Source organism: Bombus vancouverensis, chromosome 7 (genome assembly GCF_051014615.1).
Source record: "Bombus vancouverensis nearcticus chromosome 7, iyBomVanc1_principal, whole genome shotgun sequence".
Taxonomy (NCBI): Eukaryota; Metazoa; Arthropoda; class Insecta; order Hymenoptera; family Apidae; genus Bombus; species Bombus vancouverensis.
Genome location: NC_134917.1, coordinates 12,327,390 through 12,355,226, shown reverse-complemented (window position 1 = coordinate 12,355,226; position 27,837 = coordinate 12,327,390). Strand labels below are relative to the sequence as shown.

The 27,837-nt window shown below is 39.6% G+C and overlaps 1 protein-coding gene across 2 annotated transcripts in view; it reads right to left on the bottom strand.

Annotated features, from left to right (window-relative positions):
* The window catches only part of wb (wing blister), a 201,805-nt gene that overhangs the window by 40,973 nt on the left and 132,995 nt on the right, over positions 1-27,837 (bottom strand). The window contains exon 1 of one of the 2 annotated variants that reach the window (XM_033332526.2): positions 8,823-14,612. The exons of the other annotated variant lie outside the window; for it this stretch is intronic. Coding sequence (XP_033188417.2) covers positions 8,823-12,447 — 3,625 coding nt within the window. The 5' untranslated portion in view covers positions 12,448-14,612. Of the gene's footprint in view, positions 1-8,822; positions 14,613-27,837 lie in introns of those variants that run through there. 2 annotated transcript variants of the gene reach the window in all.

Genomic DNA, 27,837 nt, shown 5'->3' with positions numbered 1-27,837 from the left:
GTAAATATGTAAGAACAAGGGATTTGGTAACTAATTGTTTGGAATATAATTTATACTTGACATACCTGACGTTTTTGAAATTCTTCTCTTAATTCTGACCATTTTACAAGTAGAATTCACATGAAACATCCAAAATACAGTACTCGTTATATAAAATTAAATAGGTGAAACACATCCCTGCTTAGGCTTCACTTTTCTATTCGCGATTGAAATGCGAGAAAATAAATTTGCATACAAACTCGCATAAAATACGATGCAGGAATAAAAATTCCTGTTATTACCATTATTTATTGTAACCAAATTTTAGTTAACGATTTGAACTTCCACCAGTCAAATTCATTTGCGTAAGCTCCTATTACGTGAACTCCGATTCTATAAACTGTTTGTCTTCCTACAGGTTCAGATAAATGCAGTTCTACATTGGCGAGTCAGGCTCGTTATTTGAGATCAAAGGTTTACATTTGCAGCACTCGTTGTGCATTGCAATTTGCACCTACGGTCGGTGTAACGTGACGAGTCAGTAGATGTAAACAAGTGCACGTGCTCGATACATGTGCGAGGCAAAGCTGGGTCACAGTTTGGTTGCTAAAAACATTGTTAACCCCTTAACCTACGGGTGTATAGCCCGTAGTACGATGATCGGGCCAAACATAATATACAGGGTGGTTGGCAACTGGTGGCACAAGCGGAAGTCGAAAATATAGAATAAAAATTTTTTTTTAATTTTTTTTTTAATTTTTCCATCGAGACAACGATCTACAGTGAGATCGATTTTCTCGAAAACAAAGCCTCAAACGAAAAATTTTTATTCTATATTTTCGACTTCTTTTTTCGCGTAAGATCACCCCCTTTCCGCTTGTACCACCAGTTACCAACCACCCTGTATATTATATTTGGCCCGATCATCTGCTACTATGCCCGTAATATTTACGTTTGGTTTGATATAATAGCTTGTTTACATTTTCGAACCAAAATTCTCGAACGTAAATCGTAGGTTAAAGGATTAATTCGGCTGAGCCGAGGGTCTGCGGTAAAATCGAATTTACGCGTGACGACTGCTTTCATCTTCCTTTTCATTCGCCTATTGAAAAAAGAAGCGAAATCCACTGTGTGCCTCCAAAGTGACGCAGCGTAAAATCGGCTTAAGGCAATTCCACTACAGGTTTTTCCACAAAGGGTGATACCTGGCAGCTAATAACTACAGCGGCATCGATCACGTGAATATCACGCGACCGTTTTGTTTGTACTTTCTGACTCTTCTCGTTCGATCGACTACAGTGTCGAATTCCAAGAGCGATTTCCTCGATTCTACCTCGTTGTTGGTATTTTCGCGGCGTCCGACAAATCCACGTGACAGCAACGCGTCTACACGGGCACGAAGGGAAAGCAAGAGCGCGATACGACTGGTAATCAAGCCGTAAATCACATTTTCACAAGAGTCCCGTTGTACATACCTGGTGCACGTGGGCCAAGTCCGCTGTCTTGCTGAAAAGGTTACGACAGGAAGCGATGAAATACCGCGAGCGAACATCTCGAGCGCGTTTATTGCAGAGGAAATAAGAAAAGAGGAGGAAAGACCAGACCTACGACGATGCGCGCTCGTGTGTGTGCGTTGTGCGTGCGTATATGTTTGAGCAAACCAGGAATAAATTTACGGCGTAAAATAAGAGTAAATAGAGGTAGTGCTGCTAGAAAAGGGGTAAAGGGTTCGAGGGTGCCGTAATATCGTTGTAAATTACGCTTATCGTCTCGCGTGATGCTTTGACGACCTGACGGACGTTGATTAGAAGAAACGTTGGTAGAATGTGTGAGAATTGAAATGGCAAAGTTTCTTTTTCTTACAGCGACAATGCTTAACCGTAATTGTTACGCGCGGTTCTATAGATAGTTATTGGCTTATATGTGTAGTTAATTATCGGTTATTAACGATGATTAAATTTCATGCGTATGGATATAATGAGCGAGCGAATGCAAGACGGCTCGTTGCGAGGATACGACGATCGGAAAATACAATTAAAACGATAGGGAGTAGAAAGAAAATTTCAACAACAATTTTGTATTAAAGTAGTTTGTAATAAGACTCTTATGTTAAGTAGCCTATAAATTGTTTCCTTCCTACTCGCATAATAATTTCTATAATATTTGGTCTCATTCGCATTCTTCGGCTTTTTATGACGTTAACAAATATACAAAACGAGTTCAGAAATCAGAAGCCGGTGGTTGGTTCAAATCATGGAAATAACGATAGAACGAAAGAAAAAACGAGATCGTGTGCGGATGCGTCTAGACACCAATGTTTTTTCTCCTCCATCGTCTCTAGAATTACAGGTAATTCTAGTTCGACGAAAGTCACTATATCTCATTATTTTTAACACTTATTTTTAGTGCGGCAATTTCACATGTTGATCTTTCGTGGTACCATGTAATTATAATTAAAATTTTACGAGGAAAATTACCATTTTTAATGTGCACTTTTCGAGCAGTTACTATGGTAAAAAATGGAAGCCCGAGTGGCTACATTAAGTAGCTGTTAATATAAAACTTAAAATCTATGTATTCTTCTGAGTCAAGGCAAGTCTGTTAACGCGTTAGATATGCTCGTCGGCTTACGATGAATTTTCCTTTCTCTGATTCTCCTCGAAGAGAATACGACCAATTGTTCAGCGATTATTTTGACAACGAAGCAAAAGCTCTAAAACCCCTATAAATTTTACGTTTCTTCGCAATTTTTTGATAAACTTTTGTCGATGCTATCGTATGCTAAGATACTGTGCTTAATAAAAGACAGTGTGAGCAACGTAGTTGACGCTTTTTCCCGTTACCGTTAATTCTCCGTCATTGTTAAATCAAGAAATTTATTTTTACGAGTTCCTAGTAGATGGTTATACGATGTAACAGTGCTCGAAGATTCACCACTCGTTGCCATTAATAATCGAGAGGCATAAAACTCTGTTCTGGCTCCGATCATCAGCCCATCCTCGTATCGACAAGTTACATCGTCGCCGATCGGAATGTTAATAAAGGTATGCAAGCAGTGCGCTAATAAAGAGCGCGTTACGAGGCCTTCCTCGAAGGCCAGTGCACGTGGATGACCACCCTGACACGGGTGGCCATGCAACATTGCGAATATTCGCACGGTATTCACGCAGCCTCAGCGGTAATCTTCTTGCGCTATGATCTGACTAAGGTGACGTTAATAATACGCGTTACAAATTAGTAAAAGATTGTTACTTCTCATAAAACTTCAGATAATTATTTGACTCTTTCGTTATAGTAACTTTCAAATGTTAATTAAGATATTTTAAAATAAATACGACTACTTAGCGGAGATCATAATTTCTATAAGATAAAATTTTAATGTTATGCTATAAGAGATAATATCTTTAATCAAACATTTTTTTTTATTACCGATAATCGTTATCGATAAGGGGAATTTAATTTTCGTTACCAGTAAACCGTATGAATGATTGGAATTTTTCTTTTTCTTTTTGGTTACCGGTAACCATTATCGAATTTTATTTTGATTATCGATAATATAATAACCGAGAAGAATTCCGATCATTTATATTGGTTACTACCAAAATTTTGATCATTTATAATGGTTATCGTAGCGAGAACAATTGAAAGTTAATATTCTTTAATCATTTCCTTTTTGAGAAATTTCATCGAGGTTTATCAGTAATTGGCTTCCATTTAAATAATTCTTCTTAAGAGAAATTAATTCTTACTCGATGATCTTTTGCCAGAAAATGTTTAAAACAACTGTTATTTTGAATCTCTTCTACTTCGTGATGTAATTGCTAAAATATTTCCAATACGATGACAAATCTAGTTTAACAAACGCTATTATCAAACCTGAACTTTTCTCGCTACTTTCAACTAAGGAAAAAAGATGTCATATCTAATAATAGTACGGACGATAACGAAACATTAAGATAGCCACCTATCGTTAACTTTTATACTTGAAGGTTTAATAATTTATTAAATCGAGACAAAGATTTCTAGTACTCGTTCCGTATATCATCCGCTAAGTTTGTAATTAAAACATAAGATTTTGCTATCGGCGATGATGTATAACCAGTCACTAATTATGGATACGAGTAATTGCTCGTTCCAAGTTTCATCTTTCGAAAATGCACGTGTAGCCGATACTTGGTATTTTTCAAACTTTGATCAAAGCGACCACGACGAGTTTAATTACAAATATCCTTGCAACACGTGCATCGCTTCTTTGTGCCGCGCTATACAAATAACGATGTCAATTTCGATATCTCTTATCAGATAGCATCTGGAATCTGTGTATAGCCGAACGAGAAAGGTCGGAAACCATGCGTCGTACCCGATAAATAGTAGATCGTGATATCTGTCACGGTATAACATTGCAAAAATACGTACGCAAAGATAATTAGTTAGGTACTCTATTATCTCTGATATTGTGTCGATTCATAACTTTCGAGACATAAGAACGAAGTCTTGGATGTTCGTTAAGGAAGAAGTTAGGCTAAAAATTATAAGTATGTCGAAGAAGCATTGGCAATGTCTTCCAAATTCATTGAAGCATAATATTACAATTTACGGATTATGATCATTTTTGTATACAACGAGGTAGTAGTATGTGAAAAATGTCATATAACATTTCAGATATAATAATCTCGACCTTATAATTGATCTAAAAAATATCGAAAAGAATGTGATATGTGTAAGAAAATTATTTTCCTTAAGAGAAAAGAACCTGATAAACTTAAATGGACATTTCGATTGGAAGAAACAAAAAAGCTTTTAGTCCAATCTGATAAATCAAATATGTGTTTGAAAATGTCTCACGGTTTCAAAATTCGATATCAATTACTGAGAAGTATCTGAAAATTGCATAATCAAGTAAATGAACCTAATGTTCGTCCAATACTACAATAAAATTGCTGAGTATTACGTGCAATCTGTAAAACTAGCAAAAAATTTATCTCGTAATAATAGATGGAACGTTACATATACTAAATAAAAAACTCAATTAATATTAGCTGATGGGAATGGCGTTAATTAAAAGACGGCGAACAAGATCCTCACCGAGGCCACCAGGACCGTGCATTTCTACCAACGATCGCAAAGAATCGTGTTCAATTCGATTATGTTGTACGTTCTTGTGATTGATACCGGTCATTAACCGCATTCGTGACGTAATTAATGGGAATCCATGCCGGAGTTCGTGCTATGCGAGCAAAAAACTAGTCGTATAGCAGTAGCGTGAAAGTATTTTAAATAACAGCGATGGTGGTTGGTAAAAAACCAGCCATGTAATTTGGAAAAACTGGCAAGTATTTCGAAATACAGTAGAACCTGCCGTAACTGAACTAATACGGAGACAAAGATGTTGGAATAATAGAAACGTGAATTTCTTTTATATTAAACATTGAATTAACTCTTACTCAGATCGGGATATCTGTTCCGACTGCTACATTTGATTTACTCGAGCGAGAACAATAATTATACGAACTGAAACCTTACAACAATTATTTGGTTTATTTAACTTTAATCTATTTTGTCTTTTAAGTTTTTTAAATGATTAATTATATTCATGTGTCGTTATGTTCGTATAATATAAATGTTTAATTAAGTTCGTATATAATTGCTGTGCCTACAAATCAAACAAGCCTCGATTTTTATGTGCATCGGTGTTCTAATTAGACGATCTAGGTCTGCGATATAATAAACTTCTTATCGAACGATTTCGCTATTTTTTACCAAATCCATACCAATTGAGAACAGATAACTCAATAAATATAAAGGGTAAAGTGTGTCACTCTGCTATGAAACCGACGAGATGGCTTATACTATACAAATTTAAACGAAAGGAGAAAGAAAAATGATTTTGAGAAAGATAGTGGCAGAGTGAAATCCATCATTTCTTAGCGTTACACAGAAAAATATTTCATTTTACTTTTATCCTCATTCGTTAGTCGATATCTTATCTACAAATTAATAATACGATTGCTTTTACTATTTCTCTTATCCTTCGATATGATCAGTGCAAAAAGTATGTTTCTCGAATTGTTTGCAAGCGGTACAATGACTTTTGGAATTATTCGGACAATGTGTTTTATTAAGCGCTTGCGATTCTCTCGATCCCATCTCTACTTGAACACACTTTTGCTCAGACATCACGCACTTTTCTGCGTGCGAATGCACACGTACATCTGCCGACACGTTGATATGCCGATATTTTTAGTTCCTTCGTCGTTCTTCAATGGTACGTGCCTACGCAGATACCTTTGCGTGGAACTTTTCTTTCCATTTACGTTTTTCCTCCTCTCGTTCGTTTCCTCTACCCCACGGTGTAATCGTTACCGTACCTCTTCAGGGTATTGAAATGCCAACGATAAGAACCAATAAACAAGTTCTGTCTCGAGCATATAGCTTATATATTTTTCAACGGACAAGTTTATAGTCAAAATCGTATCAGGATGTACTAAGTAAGATAAAAAAACGTATCGAAAGTTCTCCGCTACATTTTTTATTAATTTTGACAACAAATGCTTCCTTAAAATTGCATAGAAATCATATAGAAGGTTTTTCAAATCCTTTGGAAATTCTAGCAAGATTCTTTCAAAATCTGGAAATCCCTTAGAGTCCCATCAAAATTATTTGATAGCTGGATAAAACGAAAGATGAGATATTCAACTATTCGACGAAAAGTTACAGTCGGATTCCTACTTTTAGCAGAGACATTGAAAAGTTACAGAAGTTTTACAGAATGAATGTTTAAAAAAAGTCTGAAAAACATAGTAATCGGAAGACGTAGAAATGCAAACCTAGCGAAACGAACCGTACTTCAGGGTTCCTCCGACCGAGAAAACGGAAGTCGAGTGAAGGCACGGCCGCTCGTGTTAGGTCGATCGGAGATTCGACCTTCGACCCTCGCGGCGAACTTGAGGAGCCTCGAACGCGGCTCATTAACCGAGCGATGTTTCGTCGGCGCGGTTTTTCTAGGAATGAACCTGGTGCAGCAATAAATTGCAATCAACGCCAGGGGATATGCTCTAGCGACGTTTTATACGTTCAACGAATTTTGCGACCCCCGTGAACGTACGGAAAAAGCGTAATTAAGGTTCGTTGGTCGAGCGCGGTACAAGCAGACTTCCGCTGTAAAGTCACGTGCATTTTCTTCTGCGAGGAAAAGAGAGATGATTAGCCCGCCTGATATGATTTAGCACTGTATTTTCGTGTAATGCATTTTTCTTAGACCATTAGCGGCAAACGCCGCAATTTTACAAATTTTAAAAATAACCGATATATAATGATACGTTTTTGTGTTTTAATCAGATTTTATTGGCATTTTAAAAATCCTGCCGCCCTTAGAATCGTCTACAACTCTTCGATTTTATCCCATTTGGAATATGCTAGCGTCATATGGTCTTTCACGATCGATCTAAGCGGACGAAAATTGTGGAAAAAAATACAGCATGAATTCTTGTGCTTTATGTCACGTGCGTTTGGTTGTTCGGTATACAGCCGCGACCATAATTTTATAATGATCCCATACTTCATAAATTGAATATTACGATCACGTTGGAGAACAGGAACAAGATAGCCGATATTCTTTTTTTTAATTCAAGGTTATAAATAATCTCGTTGATTGCCCTCGGCTTCCTCAGGTTGTAAATTTTAACGCATGTTCGCGTTCTTTGCGTAATACTATGGCTTTCCGGCTTGAATTCTTCGTGAACGATATTAGAAACAGCGACGCGATTACCAGGATATGTGCTATGCTAATGTAATGTCTGATCGAGTTGATTTCTTCTATGTCTCCTTTCACAGGTTTAGACGTTCGGCGTTTACGATAGTTAACGCTCAAACAATCGTTAATGCAATATCTTTTTCTATCTATTTATCTATTCCTGTTCTGTTGTACTCGTAACTTAACTTTTGCAACGTTGTAACTTCTATATTTATTGTCTCCTGTTGTACTATATGCCTAATAAATAAATAAATAATTCGGACGAACATTGGAGGATTACGTAACTTTGTTATTAGAATGTTGTTTTAGACGTGCATTTAGATAGAGCATGACGTTTAACGTTTCATGTTAATTATTATGCACTCGGTATTATCCGCGATAAAAGCTACAAGGAACAACTTGGAATTTTAGTTTACTATCTTGCAAGATTTTTATTATCTACGACATGGATATCATACGAAATGGAAAGTTTAAAAGGAGAATGTATGCTAGAGACTTTAGAAAACTTCACACCCTAGAAAAGCTATTCTAGAATTTAATTATCTGTTACATGTTAGCTGCAAGTTTATTACAAATCTGACATTTAGTTTAATTGCACGCAACTGTATTCTCCACCTGTACGTTCAATGAGAAACGTTTCCACTCAAACTTTTATTTCTATTTCACAATTCTTCGTAACAACTCCTATCTTCATAACCACAGAATCGTTTTCACGTTCACCAATCCTTTTTCCTATTTCTTCCAAACATATTCGTTTTTTCCAAGAGAAGATTCTACACGCGTGCTCCATTCAAACACCGTAAATCCTTTCCTTTCAATGCCTTGAGTAAACGAAGAAACAGATGAAATCAACGTTCTCACGAGATTCCTACCTCGATGCAACACGCTCTATCAACTATATAATCAACACTGATAACATTTTCGACACGACTGTTTAATTTGTAGTAATATTCAATTCCATTACAATAATACGCACAAAATTTCTTCTTCCCTCGCAAATATATTTCTACATATAATTGACTAGATGATTAGCTGGATGAAAACGTATCGAAAGTAATAAAAATTTCACCTTTAACATTCTGTTACTCACCGTATTTAAGTCCATGCCAGTTTAGTGCCAAATCCTGATACTTATTCGTCGGAAAAGCATTCTTAAATGGCGGAGGTCTAGGTGGCGAAGAACACGGTTTGTAAACAAACATACACTGTACGCACTTCCGGTTCGCAGCTGGTGCCGTTGGTACCGGATACGCCGGTTGAATGTGCACGTATGCCATGGGGGTGGCAGACTGCGGCGAATAGTAATTCGTGTATCTCTTTCGACGAATAATCGACTGTTTTTCACGGTGTAAATCATCCTTCCGAAAGAACGACGAAGATAATTGCTGATCTTTCGTCGCGACTTTCGTGCCAAATTTTTCATCCTTCGAAAGCTCATTAAGCAAATTCGATTCTTCGGATTCGTCTTCCCTTCCAAGATTTTGTATCGTAACCGTAGAATCCGACGATTTCGTATCTGGCGATCTAGTTGCAAGTCCTCGAACGTTTGAAAATTTCTGCCGCGTTTCATCCTTCTCGGATTGTCCTAGTTCCAAGAAACTATACGATCTTCCATCTCTCGAATCCACTTCGAATCTTCGATCGTTCCACGAGTCGCCGTGCCAATTTAATCGTTCGGATACGTTTTTACCCTCGAACCATGGCGTTTCGCTCGGACCGGAGAATTTTCCGCTGAGAATATTCCTATCTACCTGTTCGTCCGCCAACTGTTGCACTTTATTCGTATCAAACAACATCCCGTCTGCCCACTCCAATCTCCTTCCATCCTTTCGTATATCCGCGAAGCCATCGCGTAAATTCAATTTACCGAAAGTCTTTTCGCCGGCCGATTCTTGCACCGCGTTCGACTTATCGGTCACCGGAGGGACCATCGTTATCTGTTCGTCAAACAATTGGCCGCTTCCACGAAGCGGAGAGGAAGCAGGACCGGCTTCACGAACGTTCGCATCGTGGCGATCTCGACGATCCGTTATTTCGTATCCGGCGAGTGTCTCGGCGTAACCTTGCGCCGCGTCCATCTCACGAAAATCCACGGAAGGATCGGTGGCCGGAGGCGATCGATCGCGAGATCTCGTCTCGCGCGTTCCTCTTTCAAGGATGTTCTCGCGATTCCGTTCCACTGTTCGACCTTTACGGCTTCTGAACGTCTCGGACGTCTTTGCGGAAGATCGAGTCGGCCCGTGATCCTCGCGAAAAAAAAGCACACGGTCCTTCTGCATTCCAGCGAGAACAGGCGGCTTGGCTCGGGAGGAATCGGCCGATCCCGAGATCGATTCCTCGTCTCGTTTATATTCTTCTTCCCTGTCTGCCTTTTCAAAGCCGGATAGCTGGTCGGAATTATGGAAATCAGCGACGAGCTCGTCCGAGAATCCGACGTTTAGCTTCCTTTCGACCCTGCGGTCGAATCGAGATTCCGTCGAGATTGATCGGTCATTTCGATGACGAGGATCTTCGTTATTTATATTCGAAAGAATTTCTTTTTTCTCGTTCGATTTAGAAGTCGAAGACGATACATCGTACGAAAGAAGTTTTCGTTGCGTCCGGCTTTCGACGTCGCTTACGGAGGTTAATTCGTGGTTTAATTCGCTCTGCAGGGAGTGAGAATATCGCGTGGAGATAGCAGTACTTTCCATTTTTGCCAGACCATGGATTTCGTCATCGTTTTCACCGCGTTGCCCGTGCAAGGTTAGCGAAAGGCTGTTGCCCGCGTCCGAGTAGTAACTTCGCCCCAAACTCTTCCCGACTTCATTCATCGATTGCCCATTCACTCGGTGCGACAAATTCTCTTTAACGTCGCTCCTTTCACCGACAGCCGAGCCATTGAACGCGTCGCGGGTCTCTTCGTCATCCTTCGAAAACCGAGTCTCATCCTGCTCGCTCGTGTTTCCAGCTTCCTCGCTCCTAAACATCGTATAATTCGCCTCATCATTATCGTTCGTTCGTCTCTTTGGATCTTTCAACGACGCGAGATCGCCCCTCTTTGTAATCGAGATCTTCCTCGGTCTGCGGCTATTTTCTATGAGCTCGATCTTTTCAGCATTCGATAACCGAAGGGAGTTTTCATTCCAATAATTTTCGCTTTTCCTCGTAATTGAGCCGTACACCGGTCCACGCTTATTTTCTATCAGATCGATCTTTTTAGAATCCGATGGAAGAAGCGAATTTTCACGAGAATAGCCTGTCGATGTATAATCGTTGTACGAACGATCGTTTCCCTCGCCAGTTAATGACACTTTTACACCGCGATTAATTGATTTTCCATTACCTTTATCGTACGCGTTATCGGTTTCTTCTTTTAAATCCCGCGATGAAATTGCGCCGTTCCACGGATCGCTTATAGATTCGTAATTATCTTCATTTTCTACAGAAACCATAGGATTTCCCGCGAAATACATCAATCCGTAATTATCTTCGTTTCCCGTGTTTTTCCTCAGATTCTGCAACGAAAGAGACTCATCCAAATAACTCGTCAACGCGCCATTATTCTCATTGCCGATGTAATCGCTTCTTTCAGAAGCCAATAGCGGAAATGACTTTTCCACCGCGTAACTCGTTAAACCACCATCGTGTTCATCTTTTATCCCATATTTTTTCTCCAGTCTCCACGACGGAAGCGAGCTGTCCACCGCGTAATTCTTTGATTCGCCGTCATTCCTTTTCACATGCCATATTGGAAAGGAACTTGGCACCGAATAACTTACCGACTTTCGATCGTCGTTTCTCCGATCATTTCTCACGAAACTCCACGACGGATGTAACCCTTCAACCAAATAACTCTTCGATCCACCGTCATTTTTATCATTCCTTTCAACATTCCACCATAGAAACGAGCTTCTTGTTAAACCATCTATCGACACGCGATTGCCTTCTGCGTTTTCTACGAGATCATTTTTGTCGAAGTTGGACGACGGAAGCGGCTTCTCGATAGAATAAGCCGCTGATCTAGAATTACCTTCGTCCTCTGTACTTCTGCTCGGTTCCACCACGTGACTCTTGGATTTCCTATCAGCGTCACCATCGTTTTTCACCACATTCCGCGGTGCGAGTGAACTCGCGATCGAAAAACTCGTAGCTTCTCCGTCTACCTCGTTCTTTCCATCGCCGCTCTCCAAATTTCTTACAGGCGACTTATCGACCGTGTAACTTCCCGACGCGTCGCTTCCCACGAAATCCGACGATTCCGCGAAGCTCGTCGCCGATCCTCCATCGGTTGTCGTGAAATCTCTCGTCGGACGCGACGTTCCGCGCAAATAACTCTTCGGACGTTCGTTTCTTCGAGGATCCGACCACGGAAGCGAGATCTCCTCCGAATAGCTGGCCTCGTGTTCCCCGTCAGGTTCGGCATTCCGATGGACGTCGGTCGGGGTCCGCGTTTCTTGGTCGGTCGCTGAATAATCCTGGCTGGAAGCCTGTCGATCCTGCCCCTCGATTCCCGGCCCGTCGCTCGGCCGTTCCTCTTTTTTCCCGTGGATGTCGCGCCGACTGCTCGATCGGGACGACGCGACAGCCACGCTGAAATAGTTCCTGTCCGAATCGATCGGCGTGGACGTAGACAACGCGTCGCCGGCCGTGTCGATCCGCCATGCCAGCAGAAACAGGGCCCCTACTCCGAGGGCCAGGACGCCCCGGGTCCACGCTGACCTTCCGGGGTACATTTCTACCCCATGCTCACAGGAAGCACCGGCACGTTCCTCCGCGCCTCTATCATCACGCTGTCATCTCCGAGCAATGGATCGGCTTCGAGAATGTCGACCTTGATAAGCGGACTGGAGAACAAGGGTGCGCTTGCTGAACGCGCGATGGATCTTCTCTTTTGACGCGATTTCGGCTGGTACAATCGATCTTGCTGATATTTCTCTCTCGATATTTTCACAGTTTCTGATAGTTCGGTGATTTCTTGGATACAAGTTGTAACGACGATTCGAGTGACTTTTTATTTTGCTATTAACGCTCGAGTTTGCACGCTGGCTCGTTGCAAGCAGCGCGAAAATTTCGATAGCGATTCGACGCGATTTCGATGGAGTTGTGAGATCACCGTCTCGATTTGTTCGTTAATTCGTGGCGAACGCCAACACCGTTGAGATATTAATTCGCTCTTGATATCGTTAACTCGAGATGTTCTAGGGTAAGCGGATTTTCGTTAGAAAATTACGAGGGTGATTTAAAAATAGATTCAAGTTTGCGATTATTGTTCGTTGATTATTTCGTCGATCGCGAATCGTTTGATGGTATTCGTCGGAGGAATTTTTTCGTAAATAAGCCGGACTTGCGAGGACGGTTTAAGAAGTAAATAGAACTAACGCGATAACGATAACCTGAGTGCATTCATCGATTCGTTGCAAAGAAATCACTGTTGAAACACGTGTCTTCGATCATGGTAATTCGAGACGTTCTTCAATGGACAAGTTCGCTTTTTAATTAGGCTCGTGAGCACGATTTCAGATTTACGATCAGCGTTTGTCTTCGTATATTGCGTCGTCGCGAAGCAAAATCCTGGCCTAACCCGAGTCACTGATAATAATAATAATAATTTCTTCAACAGGCAGGTTTGTCTCGTAATTGCACTTGCGACGGCGATTCGAAGGACAAATGTAACTCTGCGATCGTTGTCTGCGTTGTCTTCGAAGTCAAGTTGTTTCGATCAAATAGGTTTGCTTTGAAAATAGTTTAACAATCGTTAACTTGAATTTATCACTATGTTCGTTCACTGATTTATTGCGAGAAGAAATACTATTAAGGCACTGGCTTTTCCGTAACTATCGTTCACGACGTTCTTCCATTATTATTTATCGTTCTAACTTATTGCAAATTATTCGTAGACTTATCTTTACGAAGTAGCTTCGACTTCGCGACCACGTTTAAGTTTATCCACTTGCTCGTTGCAAGAGTCTTTAATAATCGAACCCCGTGACATTCTTCGACAAGCTTTTACATTCGTTAAATAATTCTAATTTGATCACCTCTCGTTTCAATAAAATATATCATTCAACTTGTTACCATCTAACTGGATACTATCGGAATATCAGTTTCTAATAACGCTACCTGGCAACGGAACCTCGAAAGTAACAGCGCGTTTGATCCTCAACCGTACCACGAGAACAGGTTCATTTCGACTTTGTAATCACTTATCGAGTCTCTTGGCCGATTCCTCGTTCGTCAGAGCACAGATAGCGCGAAGATGGCAACCATCGGTCCAATATTCGATTCGAGGAACGAGCGACGGACGCGTGTTAGCTGGCGGCGTGGATCAGCCGCTGCGATTGACGCGACTCATAAATCATGCTAGTTTCTTTTTTTTCTTTTCTTTTCTTTTCTTTTTTACGGCAACCAAGAAAGGAGGTTGCGCGGATCTACGAAATCTCGTTCCAGGCGGTGGCCGTTTCTTGCGCGCATTCCCTCGGGGGCCGTCGTGCGATCTCCAGCGGTGTCCACGAGAGACGCTCCTGTTACGCGTAAAAATCGGCGAGGATTTCGACTCACAGGGCCGTCGACACTTTCAGCCAGGGAGCGCCGATGAAAGATTCATAGGGGCGAGAAGAGCCACGGCGCCAAAGGTCGGATCGAAAGGTTCCAACGGGGAGAGATCGCGAAAGGGAGAGCTCGCTGACCGGAAGAGAAAAAGAGCTACTCGATCGAAGAACCCGTCCTCGGTCGATCGACGAGACCGCCGGTTCCTCTTCGAAAGGTGAACGCTTGCAAGCGGAGAGAGGACACGATCGATCGAGACCCTCTTTCGAAATATCGCGAAACCGCGAGGAAAAAGCGACCGAGTGCATACGTGGACCACGACGAGGTGAATATGTACCGGCTTCGACGGCGGACCGAGAGACACTGACTTGCTACCATTACCATTAGCCGCCTTTGCCCTCTCCTCTTTTCCTCTTCTTCTTCGTCTCGCGGCTCGCGTCCTCCTCCTTCATGCGGGAAACCCGAATCTCTTCTCCGTACCTCGTCGACCGGCGCACGTGGGTGTATACGCGACTCGCTTGTCTCTCTGGATCGGAGAGGATCTGTCGTGGGATCCGATGCTCCCGTTTTTCCTCGCCCCCTTCCTGCTTTAAAAGCTCTGCGCACTCCTTAGGGTTACGCCACGCGCGCGTAAACAATACGTCTCGTGGTGCGATCCAGGCGCCGCAGCTTTTTCATTGCGACCAGGAAGAGAAGGATACGAAGGATACGAAAATGTTTCCTCCCTACGAGGAACAAACGATGAAAATGGTAATAGATTTTAAGGGAATAAATTTCGAGAACAGTATCTTTGGCACGTTCAGATATATGTAATAATGGAACGTGATAACAAAACGTTAAGATATTTCTGGTAATCGATAAGACGCGTGATGCTTTTGAAGTTTCGATAACGTTATTGATAAATTCATTCAATGAGAGCAATTGCACGAGACGAGGAAGAATAGACTTTGCAGTGTGATATCTGGTTTATCTTCATTGATATACGTGTGTGGAGTAATGCAAGTATGTGCACACTTTCTATTTCCAGAGATTCTAGCAAATTGCAAAAGTATTCAGTACGTGTATTATCGTTAGAAGCTCGTGTATTTTCTTGTGGATATGTATAGTGTTGAAAAAAGAATTAGAAAATGTAATAACAATTCTAACGCTATTCCTCTTTTTTTAGAAAAGTCTTTTTTCTTGATCGTGGAATATACTATAATATCTGTAACTCTATAAATCGTAAAGTAATCGCATTATTTCGTAAATTATCGCAACACTGAGATCGTACAATATATAAATACCGAATAAAGTTTATAAAATCGCAATTAGTTTTTCAAGCTACGTAAAAAAAAAAGAATTATTTCAGTCAGTAAAGGCACGTAGCCACTGAGTAAGCTTCCCGTTTAAAACGTTCAGTGTTGATATTAGAAAAGTAGGTCGAACCGAGCACTGCGGTGCCTTGTTATCGATTGTTTAGCTGTTAGATAAGAAGATGATGTATTTCGCACTAGTGCAAAGATAAATACGTTTTCTAATGCTTGCAAGGAGGTAAAACATTTCAAACTAACTGGTACCGCTCTTTTAACTTTCTCCGTTGGAAAAAAGAATTCTAGTAGAATTCCGTTCTAAAAAGAATATTATAGTTAGTCTTATAGTTTCGCCGTTACTTTCCAAGTATTCTTTAAACGTTTCTTGCCTGTTCCTAAAATATCGTTTAGTTGTTCGATACTCGTATTTAAACAATCACCGAGATGTGCTAAGATGCAATCGTTAAAACGTTTAATAATGAAATTAAGTACTTTCTTAAAAATTTGTGAAAAAATAAAATATATCCATATCTCACTAAACGATATTGGATCACTTACATAATTTTTTTTTTTTTATCGTTTAACCCAATTGTTAGAATCATCCCGTGTGCATTCGAATGATCATCAGGATCCTAATTATATTTAAGTAACGATCGTAAATGAAGAATTACAATAAGGACCGCGTCTAAAAAAGGACTTTTTTTTTCATCCTCCGATGACGTTCGAATTAACCCGCTCGATGCCCAAACGCAACCGCGTGTTCGCATAAATATTGATCGATCGTTTTTTCTCGCTCAGGTACACGTGTGTACATTCGTTGCATATTTATAAACTGCCTTTAATGCTCGGTGCATTACGAATGCGGTTGCCAGGATCTCGTTTCGTAAGACTCGGTTCTTCTTTTCGCTTCTGTATGGCTGTGCGATGTTGAGCGCGGATCCGATGGCGGTCGGCCGAGAGAGGTCGCGAGATATCGACCGCCAGTACTTACATACTACGTATTCTCTCGCTGTTCAGGAACTCCCGTTAATTACGCGCTCACGAGCGTACCGCTCGGATTTCGCTTCCGGCATCTAGGCTGCCGAGAATTTCAGCTGAGCTGCTGAGGAACCGGCTGGAATGCGACACGGCTCGCAACAGTTCCATCAGCCGTTTAACATAGACGAAAAAATACACGAGCTTCGCGTTCGCTGCGATAAACCTTTATCGAGTGTTGATTGCGCGCCGGACTAGACGTCTGTTTTTTCTCTTTTGTTCTTTAACCATTAGCGAACGGGATCGCGAAAGATTTTAAGGAGACCTTGAGCGTTGCAGATGCGAAGATTCAATAGCCATGATCGTAGCCAAAATTGTTCGCTCTAAATGATTATAACTTCATGAGTTTAGATATACGGGACGAGTCAGTAAGAAAAACTTTGTCAAAAGGCGTTTGAATTGATCGTATTCGACGTGCCTGATCGGACGAATGTCAGATAACTTGATCCTTCAATGCTTTGTACGTTTCGAGATATTAAATCTGACTTTTTCAGATGCTGAAAGCATCTTTTTAAATAACGCCGTATCGTTTTTGTAAGATTGGTCCATCCAGCTGGATATTCTCCCCGGGAGAAGCTATTAGCCTATTTGTATCGAAAGACCATCGGTTTATCAGATACTTCAACTTCCATTCGTCAAGTTTAACGAGCGAAAGAGAAGGAAAGATGCGAAGCGGTTGAATTCGACGAACTGAAGTTAAGATATCTGCTAAACTAATAGCTTCTCGGTATAAGTGGGTTAATACTTCTCCGTAAATGAAAATGATCGATACAGAGTAGATAAAGTTGGGTAGATGAAAGAACGATCGAAGGTAAAATAAATTCATTTAAAGTCGCATTATTCGTCGGTGAATCCTGCTCCTCGAATTCGTTCGATAATAAAAATTGACCAACATACACGGTGTCTAAATGCAGATATCTTCAAATGACAAATATTCGACGTTTCTGATGCCGAATACGCGGAATTGGTTTGACACGAAAGAAGTAAAAGGCAGAGCGAAGAGGAAGTAAAGATAAGGCACCAACGCATACATCACTTTATCTGCCCTCCATATTCCTCTGTTGTTAACACTGAATCAATTTTATGAATGAATACATTCGTAATTGTACCGTATGTGAGTTACGATTGAAATTAGCATAGTTAGGCGGTACTCGGAACCATACTTTACAAAGGAAAAATACACTCGTACCGTTATGGCGTTCGCATTTTTGCCAGCGTAACAATAAATTACACCTGGCTGAGCAATGATTAACCGACGTTATGATAGCAGGATGTAAAATATGTCACGATATGAAGAATGGTTTAATTCACTGTAACTTACGGCCCCGTTCCCTATCGTATTCAAACCGCCCGATTTATTTCGTTTGAGCCACTCTACCGACAATGGGCTTACCTTCTTTGAGACTTGCGTTCACGCAGCCGACCATTATTACGTGCAGCTCACTTTGCGTAAGAATTCTTGTCAGTGTGATTATTCATTATCCAACGATGTTGTACGAGTACAAACGTGTTCCACTGTATCAAGTATCTTAGAACATGGAAACTTTAAATTCGATGCGATTCGAAACTATTTAATTTCTCCTAATGAAGCTTTAAATCTATTTTACTTGGTCCAATCATGAGAAGTATATCTTATTTGTGCTGAAAATCTGCAGACACGTGAAACTGTTCTGGATAATTCAGCTACTTCGGCAGTAGAAAAATATACGTCATAGCAATCTTTATTAAGAAGGATATAATCAGACATCGCGATGAATTTTCTTTCTTAAAACAAAGATATAGAGCAAATGCGGAGATCAACTCGGCTTTTTCTTTTTTTTTTCAATCAAATTACGTGTCTCTTTACTGTATACGCTTTTTGCTACCTTATAACAAAGCGCAGATAAAACAGATAAAAATCTGCGTCGTTTTAAACAATCTATTATAACCACACCGTAGATTTCTATGCATTTTTGAGAAACTTTAAATTGCAAAAATATACAAGATATCGAAAGTATAGTACTAGTTATAATATTCAACGGATGAAACATGAAGCTTTATAAAAATACGAATTTGCATGGAAATTCGATAAGTATCCTATCATAATAGAAACTCAATAGAACGAGATTTTACACTTGCAAGAAGTTTAATGTAATATTAAATTCTCAGCGAGAAACTGAGAAGTGTTTGGAGATTTGCTCCTCATTTTAATTTGACGTAAAGAGATGCCCCTAGCTTTTTAATAGCAGTGTACAGGTATGTTTTGTGAACGCTTTGTACACGGTAATCGAGTTAATACCATGGAAGAACGTCCAGTTTTCGCAGATAAAGTGGCTATTACGCTTGTCAACGATGTACTCGTAACGAACCAATAAACACGCTCCCTCCAGCGACCAAGCTCGCACGGTTCATTAATTATCCAATCAAGTCTCTTCCCGTATTCTTTCAGTCCGCGTATCCATGCATCCAGCACCTTGCAGTTTCCTTGACCATGTCATGGACCACCTGAGATAAGTTCATAAAGCTCTCACAATGAAACACCCACTGTGCATTTGTGCAGCCAACGCAACACGACGAGCATCGTTGCATTCAATTAACGAGAGACTGATCGCTTTGTATCATTCACGGTAACGGAGAAACGACGGTCATTGCACACACATCCACCTGTCAAACAGGTGGTTTTATTCTGGTCACAAGTAAATAAAAAATATTTATCCTCCTGCATCGCTGTCTCCTAAATCCAGTCAACTTCTCTTAAGAATTTCATTGATCGTTTTCGAAAGAAAAATAAATTCCAAACGCGAACGTAATAATTTCCAGCTTTCAAAAATTTCTATCACATTTGCAACGCGCAAAGTTTTTACAGAAATTTTGTTACTCGTCCGTTGAATTATAAATTATACGTACACCGCACCGTCTAATTATTTTCTCTGATTAAACTTAAGTTTTATTACACCGATTAACTCTCGACTACACCCATTCACCATCCCCGTAGTTACTTTTTATCGGGAACACCGTTCTAACGCATAGATACGCATGCTTCCAGGCTATGTTATTATAACAGCTTTTGCTAAATACAACGATTTATAGCGCACAATTTAGTGTGGCGTTTATGTGGCCGCATATTACTCTCGCGCGATTTATTCTGAGATTCATGAATCGTCACCTAGATGAGGGCGACGTTCGTGTAACGTGCACCGCATCTTTCATCTGCCTACGTGGCCGTCTACTCTCCGGGTTAAAGCCCTCGCACATTGCGTGAGCAAACACTTGTTGTAATCAAGCATAAAAAAGAGAAAAATCGGCATTTACATTGTGCCGCTCACCTATCCGCCGCGCCAGTGAGAGAGCGAGTAACTTAATGGCTCGGTGATTCATTGAGCTCCATTGATACCGACGAGAATACTGTTCGCTGGTCTTCAAGGCAAGTTTACCCTTTAGTAGTGTTATTCAAACTACTAGATACGTAAATACAATTTTATTTGAAACAACGACTAAATATTTTTTGATATTTATGAAGTTTCGATTGTAAGATAAAGAGGTGGAGAAAGTTGCAAGTTCTTCAGTCGTTGAGACAGATCAGTAGAGAAAATGTTAAATGGTTGAATGATTTAGTCGTGATATATTTATAATTAAAATCTTGGTTGGAAATTTGTTTAGATACTCGAGTAACTTGGACGCATTATCTTCTACGGTTGTTATTTAACAAATCTGCATTGTGCAAAGTCGTTCTTAATTGATAGTTCATAGTATACATGCAAAAATTTCATTCGTATTATCGTAGACTTTTAAAGAGCTACACTGTCGCTGTCTACGATTCAACAAATCACAGAAAATATCGCGATACTTTTGATTCAAATATACCAGAAATATATTCAAATATATTTTGAATGAGAAATATTTTTCTCTTGCAATATCATTTCGACTACGATTCTTTCGTCAAATAATCCTAAACCACTAACACTATCTCGCAATCCTCGTACCGTATCGAGCGTACGACAAACATCAGAATTTAAAAATCCTCGACACATCGTTCAAGTATCGACGTAAGAGTGTTCGATCGGTCTCAGCTACCTAATAAATATCAGCCGTTTTCTCGGCAAGCATCGTGAATCCCACGGCCACGCCTCTCCGTCTATTCTGTTTCACGAAGCCGGCAGTCGCCGTCAATGAGCATAAATCGAAAGGATTTTTTCCGAAATCTGAACCTGTTCGCTCGGCGAACGTTCTCCAGAGGAACCTTTAGGCTGCGGCCACACGAACGTCGCAACGACGCCCGTTGTAACGGACGTTGTTTCGTACGCGCGTAAAAGTAGTACGTACGTATAGAGTTGTACGGATGTACAGCCAGTGGCGTATCCATGAGCCTTTCCTGAAGGAGAGGGGATACGTAAAAGTATATAAATACATCGTTGGAGATTTAAAATTTTCTTCTAATTTATATCATAATATAGTAGAATCCCGATTATCCGAACTAAATAATTCAGTTCGAATGTAATCGAATTTTTTAGATAATCGAACGACTCACGTTTAACTACATTCTGCATGAAAAATTCTGATGTTTGTACATATTCCATGTATTACGTACACGTGTTTGAATCATCTTTGTTCGTGCGATCTTCTCGAGCTGCCGGATTGCGTATCTTTGTTAAAATTAATAATTCCTCAGGAGTATCTCGTTGACGATGTGCTCTGTACCATCCGATGACTATCTGTGATGCTGCGAATGCTTCAGAATGCTTGGGAACATCACTTGTGCAGATATCTTCTTCCTCGAAATTTTGCACGTTCGTCTTTTAATGTGACAAATCGTTGATTTAGCAATCGCGCGAGACACCGCTTTTCAGTTATGGTTTCACCATTGCGTAATCGGGCAATGTTCCGCGTCTCCTCTGAATTGATAAAACCGTATGTTTTCACATGTTGGTGTACAGCATAAAGATCAACTGACGATCATACGTTGACAATACAGACAATGTACTGGCTTGTGTCTCACAGGCAAATGTATATCCACAATATTTACTGCTGGGATAACCGACAGCTCCTACCGTATCTCTATCTCTATCTGATACTATAATTTAAATAATTAAATTTACTGTAATTACTTGCAAATATTTCAGAACGCGACAATACTGATATTTCTATATTTTATTTACTGTTCCATCTACCACTTCGTTCTTTATCGCGTTATGACACTCAATAAAAACAATTTTTTTCAAATATGAATTGTCTTCGGGGTGCGATAGAAGCTACAAAATAATCTTATTTATTTATTTTAAGAAGCCCTTCTGTAATAACAATAGTCGACAATAAAGAAATTCGAAGATTCTTCCAGACAGAACTACCGGGGTAACATCGTCTACGAAATGCAAAATACGCGAAAGAAGATACGCAAAGGAAGCGTTTTGCATTAGCAATGATTGGCAATAAAGAAGTCCGAAAACGTTTGCGAACGAAATCGTCGGAGGAAGCGGCGCGTCCTACAAATGTCGTGTGGCTTGCTACACGAATTAATACGATACAGAACGTACGTCTACGAAATCTAACGTCTGTTTTAACATAAATGCGTTTGGGAAAAAGTTACGCATGTTACAAGTTACATAGCGTTGACAGTGATGCATGTCGCTCGTGTATGGACTCCGATATACGGCGATATATATACGTACGATGCTTCCTCAAACTACGCGGCGTTTAGGGACATCGACTGACCGCGTAGGGTGAAATCCATGAACGCTGAAATACGTACACGCATTTATATCTTTTCACTGCACGCGCATATTCTGCATTTCTATTCAAAATTTACGATTGTTATATTCATTCTTTATATTCTTCGGTATAAGACGATTCGATGCGAACTGCCTTTCTCAAATCACTGCCGTATGTATCGGGCAGCAATATCGAATTCAAGCAGTTGACGAACTGTTCGAGGAAGAAGAAGATAACGAACTCATTTATTTTTACGCGCCAAATAGTGGAACCGTAGCTATGTAACTGACAGAGACACGTTCGATTTTTCCAAGCTCCATAACGGTTCGTTATGTGTTTTGAATTCACTGCCATTGCTTCTTGCACGCATGGGCGACTTGCAAAGTATTATGTAGTCACACGAACGAATTCGCACGTGTGAGAAGATATCACGAACGAGTTCAGGCTAGTCAGTTTCGAATTGACGTTGGTCCATTCTACGAAGAAAATAGTAGGCATAGCAGTGGCAGGACGTCGAGGTCCGCTAGCCCACGGTGGAGAGCTTCTCTCTTATTCGCCAGGATGAAAAAGATTGGAAAGATACGCTGAATAAATTGATAGGAAATAAATGTAGAAGGAAAATCGATGAGAAAAGAAATCCACATATTATCGAACCTGCGTTGTTCGTGGAAGCAACGTGTTTGCACAACGCGTGTCACGCAACGGACGTCGTTGCAAGGCTCGTGTGGTCCCAGCCTTACTTACGCCACTCTCCAAGACCTATCTCAAGACAAGACGTCCCTGGGTGTCTTTTGTTTCGCGAGAACACGAACCGAGAATCAGAAACTGCGAAGGCTGACACTCCCAGAGCGGCAAGCTCGAAAGAAAAGCAAAAGGCGATTTTATGGGATATTCATGGTGGCACAGGTGGCCTGGCTACGTGACGATGAGTATCTGACGGTGGACGACGCCGCACGTAATGGACAGGCCGCGTGGGCACGGTTAGTTTTATAGAGCCCACACGGTTCGGAATACAAAATCTTCGTTGGTACTTCCGCGATGAGATCACCTGCCTGTGTTTCTCATTCGAGTGTTTGGCAACGCGACCGCGACTTTACGTTGCTTGTCTGGGCCTAGTCGTGAATCACGAGGCTACGACATTGATGGCTAGACGCCGAGAGAACCATTAGGGACATCGGCGTGAAAAAACACGAACGATGACGGTTTTGAAGGCCGTCGTCGTAAAGGCAGAGGATTTACGTTGCGGTTGTCGCGGTGTCTCGTCTTGAGATACGTGGCTGTGACAGAGGGATGGAATATCGTCGGTGTAATTGGGTTAAAATAGAATAGCGAAGACAGGCGATCAAGATTGATACGTGAATTTACGAGCTTTCTATAAACATCGCCATACAGTTTCGTTGAACGGATAAAACGCTCGATTGTCAGTCAAGACATTTCACGCGTGCGATGAAGAAGCAAGATTCCGTTTGAATATGTCACGCATGAAACTGCTATAGAGTAGATTTCCACTCGTACAAACGCTGTTTACTATGCCGCTGAGATTTATGCATATTCATTATTCATAAATCTTAATGGTACTCGCGTATTCACATATGCACGTATATGCATTTATCGATTCGCGCATATTAAGTAAATTGAAATACGTAGATTCAGAATACCACGTTTTTGAAAAAATGAAGGTCGCCTTTTGAAAAAATTACTATAGATAGATAGCAAGCTAATTAGCAATGTAAAACGAAGTATGAAAGGCAAGCTAAATATTCTGTGATAAACCCTGGAACTAAAAGACACTAGAAAGAAACGAACTTTGTTATACTTTATAAATAAAACGTTATATTATGTGACAATGATAAATTTTTTTTTATTATTTATTTATTTACATTTTACAATTTGTCCAGTAGGACATTTGGTAAAATATTATAGCTTAGTGATATAGCAATATAGCATGTGGATGGCTACCCCCAGTGATGATAAATTGACAAAATTCAGCTTGCGTCTCGTGGAAACAATTCCAAAATGTCCTATGAATATTCGACTACTTTGAGCGACGATATGGATTCACACATGGTGTTTTCGTCTCGTAGGATGTAGCAGAGGGTAAGAGAAAGGAAAGAGCAAGAGTGAAACGCAGGTGCATCGATATCACTCTAGAAGACAGAAGCTACGACTACTTCGTGGGTCGTTTAACAAGATGGAATTAATTTTTATATCGTATAAGTACCGGTCGTACCAAAGCTGGGCTTGGTTGATCATACGATTTCATTAATAAGGAGGCGGTGCCGGCAGATATGGTTTCCGTGTTCGATCTTCCGGTATTGTACAAGCTTATCGTACTGTAGCGTACAAATTACATTTCGCAATACGCTGTTGAAATTGTTTTCTGATAAAAAAGATTCTTTTCCATAAAGTACATCTCCTTATATTTTATCGCAGATTTCGAGATGCAAAATATTACTCGGTGTAACAATTACGATAAATAACGAAAGAAGATTCCATATGTTTCGGCTTTCATTAAAGAGATTGTAAAAGAAAGTATTGATAATTTGAAACAAACTTGCAACTAAAACCAGATTGCTTTAAAAAGAAAAAAAAAAAGAAGAGGTATGTCTGTACGTGGACGTATCTTGGAAAAAGTGCGTTAGTCTCGACGTATGTCCACGCGAATACGATCAAAGAATGCCTTGTTCCTCTTCGTCGGCCGTGTCTGAAGCTGTGTACGTGCCCTTTCAAGATCACTAGGCTAACGTTTGCCCCATAAACTCAATTCATTCGCTGTTACAACTTCGTTCGTTATGTTTCTTTAAGATGCATATTTATATTACGCAGTGTTACGTAATAACGCGTAATATGAAACTGAAACTTGTTCAACCGATTGTTTGCTTCTGCTCAAAATATTTATTTTTGCCGCTTTTTCTTTCAGATCAAAGAGAAGTAGTAGCTTCACAAGAGAATACAGAATATTTTAAAACAAGTTTGAATGCACGAATTATTCAATTATAATTATTATGAAATTGTTTATTTTACCGCGATTTTTGTGCATCATTTTCTTTTCACTGGTTAATATTTTCAATACTTGCCATAACGAAACTCTGTCAAACGCATCCTAATTTCCTCATTTGCATACGCTTTGAAACGAGCATAACTTGCTCGTGAACTTGTAATAAACATGCTTTAGTGGATTTTACAAGTCAAAGGGAGAAAGAAAAGATTCTTTAGAGAAGGTTCTAGACTACCTGAAGAATTATCGTCATTTACTATAGTTCTGACCATTTGCCTCATTAAAACTAACGATCTTCACCAAGGTCACAAGTAATTTTCGAAGGAGCATATTTTCTATTTCTAAATTTGAATTTCATTAATTTTATCTTTAAAAACTAAAATTATAAGAAAGAATAAAAATTACACTTACTCAGAAGGTCGTGCACGTGTGTGATCAATGTAGATTTTCAACGTTACCAAAAGTGATACTCACCTGAAAGAATAGAAGGAAAATGAATAATATTTAAAAATCGAATACATCGGTATGCAACTTGAAAAATATTGAAATACGAATAGAACTCTTTTACTCTACTTTCTGTTTCCTTTTTCGATATTTATATTTTCATAATCTCTTAGGTATAGCTGAATTTTGCGCTGAGCTGTTTCTCCTTACGGCAGAATTCAGACGCTGATTTTTAATGCTGTTTTCTAAAGCACATTGGAATGAAGTTTTTGATAATTAAATTAACATAATTTTTCTTAAAAATATGATGTATATACTTTAACGTTAATAATTTACTTTAATAATTAATAAATAATACAATTGAGCGTGATATATTTTAAGGGGATATTCTGGTCCAGAAATTTGAAAAAATCGAAAAATTTTTTTTCATATTTCCAAAGTTTAGACGTTCAAGAATATGCCCTTAAAAGGATTTTTCAAAATTTCAATTATTTTATGAGTTACAGCCATTTCTGTGACGCAGCATCTACTTCGGTCCGACCAGAACAAATGAACAGTAGACGGTAGACGTCCGAGTAAACTTTTATTTATTTATTTATTTATTTATTTATTTATTTATTTACATTTTACAACTTGTCCAGTAGGACATTTTGTAACATATTGTAGCTTAGTGGTATAACAATATAACATGTGGATGGCTAGCCCCAGTGGGATACCATCTTCGAATTTGATTGATTTATTTCTTTAGTATGGTGAGTGTTTGTATGTTATGTCCTCTGTGAGGTCTGTTGGGTGTTTCCTTCTTAATCTTCTTCCGAGTAAACTTGTCTCAAAACTTTAAATGCGTTTTTCTCGAGACTACTTTATTCGAGTTGGCGTACACGATATCTCAAGTTCTAATGAACAGATTTATTTAAAATTTTTGTCTGAATATCCCTTATATACTCCTCTATCGTCCGGACCACGCTCAGCTCAAAATCTTTAATATTACTATTTTTTTAACGTTCGGAATTGTCAAAAAAAACGTGCGAAATAAGAAATTTTTTTTTCAAACGGCCGTCATTTTGTGAAAAAATGTTGTATTGACTTTTCCAAGATTCAAACGATAGCGGCATCCATACTAATTAAGAGTCTGTTCGCTTTTTTTGTTTCAAATGACCAGAAGGGTTGATATCGTGCACGCCACGACACCCCATTTTTTGGCAGCACCCACTTTGCCAGCTCATAACTTTTTAGATATTGAGTTTTTTTTTCAATGAATTTTTTACGTAATCTCGAAATATCAATAAACAAATGCCAAAAGGAGGATAGCAAAAATATTTTTTGTTTCGCTTGTACAGAGCGTCAAAAGTCGCCCGAAGTTCATGTCTCTAGACCAGAATATCCCCTTAAAGCTTGGCACGATACATAGACTGAGGTCACAATTTTCGCACTCAAATTTTTCAAATTGCACTACGTTTTCTCTTTTGAAGCTACATCTTGAAGTTCAGGTTGAAGACTAGAAAATTATAAGAATACCGATCGATATGTTCGAAAAAGCATCTAATAATGATATATTTATTGTAACGAAAAGCAACAACTGATATCTGACACTGGCGTATCAAAAATAAAGACTATATATTCTATCCGTATATTGTTAACATTGTTATAAAACGTTGTGAGGACAAGAAAAGTGTGAAGCAAGACAAATGAAAAAGTTAACGGTAAGCGAACGAGTCAGTAGAATGAGTTACAGTAACTATGCGTCGTACCTAGCATTATTTATGAAGCCAGATTTTAAAAACACATTTCTAAAATATTTCTTTAGAATAGAACCTAACTCCAATCGCATAACCCCTAACCCCATAAACGACATAGCTGTAAACTGTTCACATTTTCTTACGTTCTAATTGTGTAAATTCTAGTAAATTCTTGTTTTTAGAATACAAAATAAAATTTATTTTATTCATAAAACAAGAAATAGATAAATTTCATAAACTTTTACTTCCAACATTTTCTTTTATACCCTCTAATTAACGTGACAGACATCCGACAACAATGTAAAAGGAAAGCTCCACTAATCCTTCAATTTCGAATTAGTTCTGCCATAATGATTTCAGAGGAGAGCTCGCCTCGATTAGGGTTGC